This window comes from Mus musculus, chromosome 2, assembly GCF_000001635.26.
Source record: "Mus musculus strain C57BL/6J chromosome 2, GRCm38.p6 C57BL/6J".
NCBI classification, from domain to species: Eukaryota; Metazoa; Chordata; class Mammalia; order Rodentia; family Muridae; genus Mus; species Mus musculus.
Window position 1 is genome coordinate 31748805 of NC_000068.7, and position 12554 is coordinate 31761358.

The following is a 12554-nucleotide window of genomic DNA, read 5'->3' on the forward strand; positions in this document are numbered from 1 at the left end:
GTAAATGCCACCTTCCTTTTTCTGCCTTTTGTGAGGCCCTCTGCTGATGAGGACAGTCCCTTAAAGACTCATCCTATCTAAATCTGTCCTCACAGACATGCCCAGGACCAATGTTTAATCACTTCTCTTACTGACACAAAACTCACTATTACCACACCTAGGGAATGTGGAAATCACTTGGAGATCCTGTATTGTGCCATTGATCTTCTGTGCCAGCTGGTAGGAAGGGTGGCCAGGTGGGCTTTGGGGGCAAGCCCAGTTTTGTCTTTTCCATTCAAGGGGCACAGGAGCCCAGATATGGCTCTTTCCTGGCCCTAAACACAGTGTTCTTGAGTAGTAGGGTCAGCTGCAGCCCTTCCTTCCCTGTTGATAATGTAGGTCTGAATGGATGTGCCCCATCTGCCACTTTAAGGAGAAAGAGCGGGGCTGTCTCAGTACTGTCCTTCCTCTTCTGAGTGGAGGGACGACTTAGACCCATCCATTCTGGTGTGTGTCTAAAACATTGCCGACAGAACCGTCCGTGCTGGTTCTTTTTAAGACTCGAACATAAGCTACATTCCTCAGGTCCCGGCTTTTGCTTGCTTGGGTACAGTACTAGGCTGCCAGACCAAGGGAGGGTACTGTGGGCTGATAGCTTGGGTAAACATGGCGCTTCTACCTCCTCCTCCCTGCTGGGTTTATACTGTGCAGAGGGTTGGACAGCTTGTTTTCTTTCCCTTGGAGCCCTCTCTCTGCACTCCTCTCCAGCTGCCTTCTTCCCCACCCCCAAAAGTAATGTGATCTCCCAGGCCGATGTGCAGATTCCTTTAGTCTTAGGGAAAGAGAAGAAAGACATTAACTGTTGGCTTCCCAGTTCCAAGTTAACCAAACTGCAGTAGCAAAGCCCAGTGCTGGTCTTGAAGCGAAGGATGCTAGGGTAACAGTGTCTGCTTGGGCTTGTAAGTTCCCTTGTAGTTCACTTAGTTCACAGATGCTAACTCTAAGGATGGAGGGCTTCAATAGTTTCTTTTCCAGATTTTGTGTGTGTGTGTCTGTGTGTGTGTGTCTGTGTGTGTGTGGATAGGGGCTAGCTACCAGCTGATGCTTACCTAGAATTCATGATCCTCCTGCCTCAACTTTCTGAATGTTAGCGTTTAAAGGGTTGTGCCACCATATTCACTATGGAGACTTAAATCTTTATTCAATATTCAGGTCAGAAGAAAACTTTCTGGCCTTCACTGCAGAATGAACCCAAGGACAGGAACACTGACATTTGTGCAAGCATGAAAAATAACTAAAGTTGAATTCAGGCTTTAGAATAGAACAAGAGTGCTCTCTGGCTCTATGTCATTTGTGTTTAATGATATTCCTATTTACAAGCAAACTTTAAGGTGCCGATGTGAGTGGATTTAAGGACTTGGAGCTCGGACCCCCTCATCAGCAAAGCTGATACCTACCTGTTCACAACAACAGGTTTAAAATCATTTCTCAGGCCAATGTCCTTCTTGATTACCCCTCACCCCGACCCTGTGTGTGTGGACATTTGTGTGTGTACACGTGTGTGAACACTTTGCCTTGAGGTCACAGGCCAACACCGAGTATCATCTCCAGTCACTCTCAGGGTTTTTTTTGTTTGTTTGTTTGGTTGGTTTTGGTTTTGGTTTTGGTTTTTTTGAGACAGGAGTTCTCTGTGTAGACCAGGCTGGCTTTGAACTCAGAAATCCACCTGCCTCTGCCTCCCAAGTGCTAGGATTAAAGGCTGGCGCCACCACCGCCCGGCTCACTCTCAGTTTTTTTGTTTTGTTTTCCCAAGACAGGATTTCTCTGTGCAGCCCTGGTTGTCCTTTTTAGACCAAGCTGGCCTCGAACTCAGAAATCGCCTGCCTCAGCTTCCCGAGTACTGGGATTAAAGGCGGCGCCACCACTCCCGGCAGGGCCTCTCACTGAGCCTGGAGCTCCAGGTTGGATGAGAGGCTGTTCAGTGGGCCCCAGGGGTCTTCCTGTCTGTACCTCCCCAGTACCAGGGTTACAGACTTTTAGGTGGGTGCTGGAGATCCAATGTCAGGTCCTTGTGCACTTGACTGGCTAACCAATCTCCTCACAGGTCATGTTCCTTTAATTATGGGATCTAGTGGATGTCATCTAATGAGGAAAACGTAACAAAGGGTTGAAGGGATTTGGGTTCCATCCCTGGTTTGGCTGCTAAAGCGCTGGGTGACTTGATGCAAGTTGTTTAACCTTAGGCACAGCTGTGACACCTATACGATGTACAAAACTGTCTGTGAGAAGTGACTGTTTCACCATCCCTCTTCCTGCCCCACTGAAATGACAGTAAGATTTATTAGTTTTGAGACTGCTTTACTATGGAGCCCAGCTTGACCTCAGACTGATGGCAGTCTTTCTGTCCTCAGACTCCTGAGTCCTCAGAAGCATGAGCTACACATAGAAAGATTTTTTTTTTTTTAAACTGAAGATGTGTAAGGACAAAAGGAACCCAAAGGAAGATAGAAGTGAATATCAAAAGCAACGTGTTCTGGGGGAAATGGGAGGCAGCCAAGAGTGGTAGCCGACTTGAGGGATGCAGCCTAACTTCTGAGAGCCCATGGTAAGATGTGAGCCACTGCATACTGGTAGGAAACTGAGGAATACTCAGAAACAAGAGGCATTAGGCCCAGAGAGGGCAGTCTACAAGAAGGTGTTGATTTCTCACAGGGCTCCCAGCCCTGTACAGCCAGGTTGAGCTACTTCACCTCAGCCACATGAGATGGTGTGTTTCCTATATACTGTGGGCTCCGGAGACTGCTAAGCAGTCTGGATTCAGGTAAGCTTGTGGTTAGTAATAGTGGAGTAGTCAAGAATGGGGTTTGTTGTTGAAAGTCTGCACAATGGGGAGATTCCCAGCCTTTTCCAGGGCCTGCTAGGCAAGGCCTTAACAGTGAACAGATTGAAATACTTTTCTAAGGAGAAAAAAATGGAATGGCCCCAGAAAAGTGCCCCCCAGGTCCTAACACTGGAAGCTGCTCAGCTCATTCCCTTAAAGCCTTTAGGTGTGCCTCCCCTTCCAGACACAGGACTTCAGTCTAAGCCCTCATAAATAAATGAACAGCCAAGTTTCATTGAAAATTCTAGAAGAAGGAGTAAAGTAGATGCACAGAAAACGGGAACTCAGTGGGACTAGAGGACAACAAGAGGAGCTGGAAAGGACAGCTCTTCTGATCCTCAGGAACAGCACAGCATCAAACAGCACGTGCTACTGACAGCAGGAGAAAGAACACTTTGTTGTTGTTGTTGTTAATCTGTTGTTTGTATAGCAGAGTCTTAAGTGGCCCAGGTAAACCTTGAACTCACTATGTAGCTAAGCCTGGCCCTGAAGTCCTATGAATCAGTATTTTACTAATGAAAAACATTGCCTGGGCAGTGATGGCCCATGCCTTTAATCCTAGCACTTGGGAGGCAGAGGCAGGTGGATCTTTGTGGGAATTAAAAAGGGGCCAGGGGAAGAGTAGGGAGGGAAGATATCCCATGTCCGGCCAAAGTTCTACCTATGCTCTGGACAGGTGGACGCTGGGAGGGCTGCCAGATACTTTCCACTCAGCCCCAGGCGGGCATCCGAGCCTCTGACCCACTCAATGGGGGGTGGACAAGGGGCAGCCCCCAAAACCAAAAGGGGCCCCGGGAATACACCCTGGAGCCCCAGGGTTATGGGAGAGAGGGCATAGGGAAGAGAGGTTCCCACACAGGCGAGAGTGAGCGCAGCAGACCTTGACTGGAGCACAGGAACGCCTTCCATCGGGAGATTAGAAACAGCTCATTAGAAGAAAGCCTATCCCATCCTCCAAGCGCAGTGGGCCTTGATGAACAGACACTGTCTATGGTTTTAGAGCTTTATTATAGAAAGGCAGGGGGAAAGAGAAAATGTAAAAGAGAGAGAGAGAGAGAGAGAGAGAGACCAGCCATGGCCAAGAGGAGAGGAGGGGGAAAAGGAGAGAGAGAGAGAAGGCAGGCTAGGGAATAAGAGGTAGAGAGAGGAAGAGAGAGGAGAGGAGAAGACAAAGAGAGGAGTGAGAGAGTGAGGAGGGGCCAAGGAGCCCCTTTTAAAGTATGCTGCTATCTTTTCTGTTGCTAGGTAACTGGGGAGGAGTCTAGCCTGAAGGTCAGAAGCTTAGGACTTTGCCTATGTGACTTCTAGTCATGCTTCTCTTGTGGGGGCTGTGGGGGGCGGTAACTTAGGCAGGAGCCAGAGTTCCAGGAACATGAGAGAACTCCTTCCATCCCATGTAGGTAAATTATCACCACTGGGTCCCAGGGTTCAGCATCTCAGCTCGACTGGAGACCAGCCTGTCTGTGCATAGCTCAATGCCCCAGATCTTTGTGAGTTTAAGACCTGTCTAGTCCACACAGTGAGCTCCAGGACAGCTAAAGCTATAGAGAGAGACCATGTGTCAAAAAACAAACAAACTAATATAACTCCAATTTAAAATTTAACCGAAGATTTGAAAATCAAATTTACCTTAGAATGTAAAACATAAAGACATGGACATGGAATCCAAGGGAGACAATAATGAGGTTACCCTTCCAGGGTGTGAGTGTCCAAGTGGCGGGAAGTTCAGAAAGGGAGAATTAAGTAATAATAATAGCAACAATACATAGAAGTTAGAAGGCAGTTATAAGAAAAAAATTGGGGCTGGTGACATGGCTCATCAGTTAAAGGTGCTTGCCACACAAGCGTAGTGGCCTGAGTTCAATTCCCAGAATACACAGAAAAGTGGAAAGAGAGGGCTGATTCTACAAAGTTGTCCCTCAGCCTCCACAAGCATGCTGTGAGACACATATTCTCCCCTAACAATGATAATCGTTCTTTAAAGGAAAATTTTCAGAGCTTAGAGAAGTACTTTCCTAAGCTCATGGTGTCACTCTGATCTAGACAGCTCCTCGTACCCCAGGATTGTTTATGAAAGAGATCTACTCCAAGACACATCATTGTGAAGTTTTCAAATGCCAAAGGGAAAAGAAAATTCTATTCTAAAAGTTTTCAAAGAGAAAAGCAAGCTATTTTAAGAAGGCTCAGAAGTTAGAATAGGATTGCATTTCTGAATGGCAATCTTGTAGACTTACAAAACAATGGAGAGTGCCGGGCAGTGGTGATGCATGCCTTTAATCCTAGCACTTGGGAGGCAGAGGCAGGTGGATTTCTGCATTTGAGGACAGCCAGGGCTACACAGAGAAACCCTGTCTCAAAAAACCAAAACAAAAAACAACAACAAAAAAGAAAACAATGGAGAAATGTCTTCAAAATTCAGGGAAATTATCCCCCCTGCCTATCTTTCGTCTGCTTCCTAAGTGCTGGGATTAAGATGAATGCCACTACTACCACCCTGTGGGAAATTCCATTTAGGCTAAAATTCTATACCCAGCTAGACTGTCACAGTAGTATTCAGGTATGCTTTAGACCTTTGTCTGCCCCCAGGAAGCCACTGGGTGATGAATTCTAGCAAAGGAAGTCAGCCCAGATCAGCAAAGTGTTGAGAAGAGTTGGAGTGTTTCAATATTTGGGAAAGTACCAATAAGTTTTTGACAGAACTTAGAAATATTTAGGGAAAGAGTAATAACTAGGATATAGATGATTAAATTAAAAGAAAAAAAGTGTGTGTGTGGGGGGGGGAGAGAAACATGGCATTGTAACTGATGTCACTAAGAAGAGAATAGTGAAGCATTCCTCATCTCTGGAACAGGGAGAACTATTAACAGTGCGAAGCTTGTCCCTCCATCTACTCAGAAATCATGATGTCACAGTTGGGAGGGTTAGGCTTAAGACAGTGTACTGCTGCTCTACTGAGTCAGTAGGCGATGTGTGACTTAGTGAGCCCAGAGCAGCAGAGTATTAAGTTTGGATACCCAACAGAGGCAACTCTGATCAGAGTGGACTGCAGGACTTGTGTTAGTCTCTGTGTCTCTGTCTCTCCTTTCTTGCCTCTCTTCATCCTCTCTTGTCTTCCCTCCTTTCTCAGTAGGTTTTCAGAGTATACCCTGGGTGGCCTGAAATTCCCTTTGTGGCCAGCCTGGCCTTGAACTCACAGAGATCCACCTGCCTTTGCCTCTGGAGTGCTGGAATCAAAGGTGGGCTCCACTGTGCCTAGGTTTCATCTTAATCTTAAGACTATTAAAAGAACCTTCATGCTGCTTGATTTTTAGCCAAGTGTGTATATTACATTGATTAAAAGTAAGATATAATTAACATGGATGCACTAATATTATTCATCAAACTAGAAGATTTGTTTGACCAAATATGTTTATACCCTTTACTTATAAAATATAGTAAAGTCGGGCTGGAGAGATGGCTCAGCGGGTAAGAGCCACTGCTCTTCCAGAGGTCCTGAGTTCAAATCCCAGCAACTACATGGTGGCTCACAACCATCCATAATGAGATCTGACGCCCTCTTCTGGAACGTCTGAAGACAGCTACAATGTACTTACAATAAAGAAATAAACCTTTTTTTTTTTTTAATTTTTTTATTAGGTATTTAGCTCATTTACATTTCCAATGCTATACCAAAAGTCCCCCATACCCACCCAAGAAATAAATCTTTAAAGTATATATATATATATATAGTAAAGTCATATATATAATGAGATTTTTGTTTTGTTTTGTTTTCTAAGACAGGGTCTCCTTAGCCTAAAACTGGCCTCTAAATCTTTTGCCTCCACCTTTCAAATTATGAAATTTTCTAGAAAGAGAATTTGCTTTGGGCCCTCACTGAGAAACATAGCCTAGACATCCCAAGGGGATGGACCAGATAAGGAGCATCATTATGTGCATGTACATAGTGTATTGAGTCTGGAAGAGGTTGGTGAAGATGAGGGTGGAGGGGACTGGGTCCTGCAACAAAGCCTGGGCCCCAAACTCCCAAATGTCAGATGTAGATGAAAGGTGGGCTCTATGACATTTCAACCCAAGATGCTGCTCATGACCTATGGCTGCCAACCCTGACCTACTTTCCTTCCAGAGTGTCTTAGCTAAGTGTTTTACTGCTGCGAACAGATACCATGACCAAGGCAACTCTTAGAAGGACATTTAATTGGGGCTGGCTTACAGGTTCAGAGGTACAGGCCATTATCATCAAGGTAAGAGCATGGCAGCATCCAGGCAGGCATGGTATAGAAGGAGCTGAGTGTTCTACCTCTTCATCTGAATGCTGCTAGTGGAAGACTGGCTTCTAGGCAACTAGGACCAGGGTCTCACAGACACACTTCCTCCAACAAGGCCACACCCACTCCAACAAGGCCACACCTCCTAATAGTGCCACTCCCTGGACCAAATATTTACAAACTACTACACAGACCTAGTTTGGATTGTGCTTTCTCCAGTCATTCTTGATGCAAAGTGTTCATTTGTGTCCCAACATAGATGTAGTACTCATGCAAGAGTGCTGTCCTTAACTGGTGCAGAGTCCTCTCAGAAATGATGAAGCAGATCAGTGTGCTGTGTCAAGGCTTCTGTACATTATTTCCACTGTTGAGCCCACTCTTAGGATACTTCAGTACTCTACGGATGAGTAAATTGGGGCTTTGAATGAGGCTATCCATTGGACCCACCAGAGTGTACCTTCCAATTTGCAGTCCAACATGGCCCAAGCTCATTCAACCTCTGCTGCTTGACTTTGTCAGTTGCCTGGCTGAAGTCACTGGATCTTAGTGAACCCTGACTGCAGAGGAACAAATAGGAGTAAAAGGTTGTGAGACTTACCATGGACACATGTGTCCTTCTTGTAGGGCAGTAAAGTGCTGTTTGCTGTTGTGATCAGTTCCACACCAGACAGATGGGCCAAGCCAGAGAACTGGCCAGTGAATGAGAGGCTGTGGGCTGTATTGGCCAAACTTGTGAAACAGACTGTCCCTGTTGCTCTAGCACGACAAGCTGTGCTGAAAAAAATACAAGATTCCGTTGTGGAGGGTCCACTAGACCTTTCACCAGACTCACCCACCTCCCTTTTACCCATTCCCACCCCAGTCCCTCCATCCAAAGCGTTCCCTCTACCAGATTCCTGCCTCCTCTTGACCCTCTGCCATGGTGGGTGCCTGCCCCTATTTTTACAAGAGATTGAACCCCAAATTTAAAATAAATCCAATCTAGAATTTTAGAACCCCATTTTTGTTAATTAGTTCTACTATGGTGTATTTCTTAATTCTACAAATTGTTTTCAAATTCGTAAATTCCAAATTCATGAAATCCATCCACCCATCCAGGTCTGTCCCATTCCTGATAGAATCCAGTAGCAGCCTTTCTTTCTTCCAAAATGGCCCATGCTCTCATGGGCAGGCACAAGGTCACTGGGGCTTTAGCAGTTTAGCCCACACATTCTAATGCAGTATGCTGCAACTCAGACAGGGATCTGCTGTGCCCAGACAGAGCTTAGGTGTCAAGTTCAAGCATGAAATACACTTTCAACACTGATCAGGTGACCTCTTTTATTTTGTTATATTAATTGTATGGGAGGGGAAGTATGAAACTGTCCAGAATTCCCAAGTTGCTTTGAGGTCTCTGAGCACCTTGGTTGTATGGTGCAAGCCTGTAGATTTCCCAGATGACAGCACATAGCACATAAACCTGGGTCCTCTTATCTACTTCTCTTCTGCTTCTCCTGTTACCTTTTTTGTTTTGTTGTGCTTTGAGGTGGCGTCTCATTGTATAGCCCTGGCTGGCCTAGAGTTTTGTCTGTACTCTAGACTGGCTTTGAATTTGCAGCAGTGCTCTGCCTCTGCCTCTGCCTCTGTCTCCCAAGTGCTGGAATTACAAGCATGCACCCAGTGCCTGGCCCATCAGTGGCTTTTCTCCTCTAGGCTGCTTTAGAGGGCAGTCCTTCTGAGGCTGTTTGCTTGTACACAGCACTCTTCTCATCCTGCAAGAGTTCAAAAGCTATTGCTGGAAAGAACAGTTGAGTCTTTTGTGTTTGTGTGCATCTTGGCAATGGCTCCCATGATTGCTGCTGCTTGAGTGTGGTGCCTGTTGATGAATAGTTTTATGTCTAAATTGTAAAGAATCTGGACAATTTATAAGCATTACTCACTTTGAGAGGATTTTAGAGGATAAGGTCATTGCCATAAAAGCAGACCATTAGTCGTTGTCATTAGCTTTTAAAAACAAGCTTACATCCTATCGTGAAGTCCAGCACATGTGAATAAATGTCTGACTTGTATTAAAGAGTATTCAAGGATGTGGTTAGAATTTCAAAATGCCTTTTAATGTGTAGTTCTTGGCATTAAGCTGTCAATCTGTATGTAACCCTGTGATCTGATATGCTGTATGATTGACTTCATTATAATCTGACCCTTGAACTTTGTGAATGGCAGCAGAGCAGGCAGCACCGCAGCATTTGTGTACTGGTGGCACCCCTCAGTGTTACAGTTGGCATCATTTGTGTACTGGTGGCACCCCCTCAGTGTTACAGTCGGCATCATTTGTGTACTGGTGGCACCCCTCAGTGTTACGGTCGGCAGCATTTGTGTACTGGTGGCACCCCTCAGTGTTACGGTCGGCAGCATTTGTGTACTGGTGGCACCCTCTCAGTGTTACGGTCGGCATCATTTGTGTACTGGTGGCACCCCTCAGTGTTACGGTCGGCATCATTTGTGTACTGGTGGCACCCCTCAGTGTTACGGTCGGCAGCATTTGTGTACTGGTGGCACCCCTCAGTGTTACGGTCGGCATCATTTGTGTACTGGTGGCACCCCCTCAGTGTTACGGTCGGCATCATGGAATCATGGAGAGGTTGGCAGGATCAAGACAGCGCTAGTCAGCATGTGGGCTCTCACAGAAAATGGTCTCCCAGGATCAGGAAAGTATCCAGTTGGTACCCTTGCCTCCTGGGCACTCTGGTCCTTTTCTCCAGGAGATTGAATGGCGTGAGTTCTGAAAGTCCCCTGGGTACTTGTGAGGCCTGTTCTGGCAGCAAAGTAGGTCCACTTGGCTTCAGACACATTTTTGGCACAGACACATTTTTGGGTTGATTAGCACGAAAAGTGTGTGACATCCTGGCTGAGAGGCCTGTCACAGGCACAGTCATGGCACTGTTTTTTTTTTTTTTTTCTTTTGCTTTTCGAGACAGGGTTTCTCTGTATAGCCCTGGCTGTCCTGGAACTCACTCTGTAGACCAGGCTGGCCTCGAACTCAGAGATCCACCTGCCTCTGCCTTCTGAGTGCTGGGATTAAAGGCGTGGGCCACCACGCCCGGCAGGTGATAACTTTTGTCATGGATCTAGCTATCCGGTACAGTCTGCTTAGAAGCCAAGAGACCAAACTTTGGAACCAGGCAGACCCTGACTGAGTTGAGTCTTCTGGTTTCCACCATGTGACCTTCTGGAGTGTCTGTTCTCACATGAAGAATCTGGGTCATGATATAACTTTCCTCACAGGATTAGGTGCACGCACCCTCTGGGTACCAAGGCACATGGAGCACTTCTCAGAGAACCATCCTGGGACAGTCAGCTCTTCAAGTGCAAGGATGGGGACCAGACTTTTAGTTATGTGACATTATTTCATAAGTTTATTTTTCCCTTGTCATTGGAACTTGGGTGAGTTTTTATTAGATTTGTTGTAGTTGGGGTCCTTGTTTCCCACCAACTTAGTGCCAGTAGTCCACTGCTGTGACCATTGCTTAGTTAAAATCTTGTTGGTAACCTCGAGCTAGCGTTTAGGAAAACAAAAACTCACCGTGAAATGGATTCAAACATTACCTGTGGCACCAAAAACAGGGGAAATTCTTGTAAAAATGAGGTCAGGAAGGACCGCCATTCCAGCCCACAATGAACACGCACCATAGAGACATTTCCCTAAGCTTAAACTCACAACTCCAGGTCTAAATGGGTGGTTGGACCCGCGTCCGGTATTCGGTATTCCTGTGGGTTCCAGCCCTGACTGTTCACATTCCTCAGATACCCACTTTAGGTTTAATCACAGTCGCTCCCCGAGACCAGTCCTGGTAACTTGAGAGGAATTTGCATTTCCACCGACCTTCCCGGACACGCGGCAGGGGCAGGGGCTACGCCAGCGCAGCTACGCAGCTGGGGAGGGCGTGGAGCCTTCCCTTGGCCTGGAAGGGGTTAAGGGACGGCTGGGGCGGGGCGCTGGGCCCTTTGTTACCGGCCTAGGCGGGAGGCGGGAGGCGGGACGCGGGCCTGGGCGCGGGCCTGCTGGGAGCGCGGCCTGGCGGGGCTGGGGGCCCGGGGTGGTGGGGCCTTCGCCGTGGCCACGGGACCATGTTGGAGATCTGTTTGAAGTTGGTGGGCTGCAAATCCAAGAAGGGGCTCTCTTCGTCCTCCAGCTGCTACCTGGAAGGTAAATCCTGGCCTGGGCGCGGGGCCCACCAGGACTGTCCTGCCCGCCCGTGCCCTGTGTGTTCTAGGTCCCCAGTCTTCTCCCTCTGAGGCCTCTGCGGGTGCTGGTGGCTCATTCGGACTTCCAGAAAGAGAGAGAGAGCCGCGGCTTTGGCGCTGGCGGGGCCCAAGCGCATAGTGTGGCTCCTGCCCAGAAAGTTTGAAAAAGTCAGTGCCACAGGCCTTAAGGTCCTTGTGAGCCCACGTTGTGGTGTTTCCACTGCCAACTGGGAATTGTATGTCACAAAGGTGGACCTACACCAAGTGCCGCGTACAAAGGGATCCCGCTCTACCATTTATGGGTACAGAATTTCATGTGAACTTTCCACCCCCACCCCCACCTTTCTGCAGACCATGAAGAGGTCTTGGGGATTGTCTCTTTTTAGAAGAGAAAGAATGGTTTTGCTTGTATTTCCAGGAGTTTTGAGAGCTTCCAGTTTGATGCTTGGTGAGGGAGCCCCTCATGTTTTGTTCTTTGCATAAACTTAGAGCCAGGAGCCTGTTGCTTTTGCCTGCTTTACCCTGCTCCTCCAATTCCATGCCTCCTTCCTGTTGTCTTTAGTGTTTGGGTCTAAAAGGATGGCAAGGGAAAAGGGTGAGTGGTGAGTGCTGGGGACTCGGCTGTGGCCAGGCCTGTTAGAGTATAGCTGACCTTTGTGGGGACTGCTGCCTTCTTCAGAAGGGCAGAAGCACTCACAGATGTGTGGTGCCCTGGCTTTTCTGGCTGTTTCATGTAAGAGTTAAGATAGGAGTAAAAATGTAAAGTTTTCTTCAGAGCAATTTGGATTTCTACTGTTTTGAATTGTAAAGAATTGAAGGCTTTTCAATATCTAACCTGCTTCCCCGACCCCCCTTCCAAGTCTTTGACTCAAAGACCTACAGGGCCCCACATGACCCAGCTCAGACTTAGGTGCCCAGCTCGGGTAGAGGATGTTCTCCCTTTGCTAGAAGGGAGTATAAGGGACTTCGCTATAAGTCACAGTAAGATTTCAGCCCCTCCGGGGATTTCAGGGCCTGGATTCCTGAGAGGAGCTTGGTGTGGATGGCATGAGCTCAGGGCCTACCACTTAGAGGGAGGGAGATGGTTTATTTGTCCCCAGAGTTGGCATCTGAGCGGCCAGAATCATCCTCAGTTAATGCGTTGCTTATTTTTTCCAAGTTGCTCCACACTCTCCGCACATTTCTCCTCCCCATCTGTATCCAGT

At 47.3% G+C, this 12554-nt stretch overlaps 1 protein-coding gene across 6 annotated transcripts in view; it reads left to right on the forward strand.

The window, feature by feature from the left end:
* The window catches only part of Abl1 (c-abl oncogene 1, non-receptor tyrosine kinase), a 118850-nt gene that overhangs the window by 60561 nt on the left and 45735 nt on the right, over positions 1-12554 (forward strand). Inside the window, exon 1 of one of the 6 annotated variants that reach the window (NM_009594.4) lies at positions 11135-11311. The exons of 4 other annotated variants lie outside the window; for them this stretch is intronic. In NM_009594.4, coding sequence (NP_033724.2) covers positions 11233-11311 — 79 coding nt within the window. In that variant the 5' untranslated portion in view covers positions 11135-11232. Of the gene's footprint in view, positions 1-11134; positions 11312-11368; positions 11652-12554 lie in introns of those variants that run through there. One more of the 6 variants, NM_001283045.1, reaches the window with a different exon arrangement.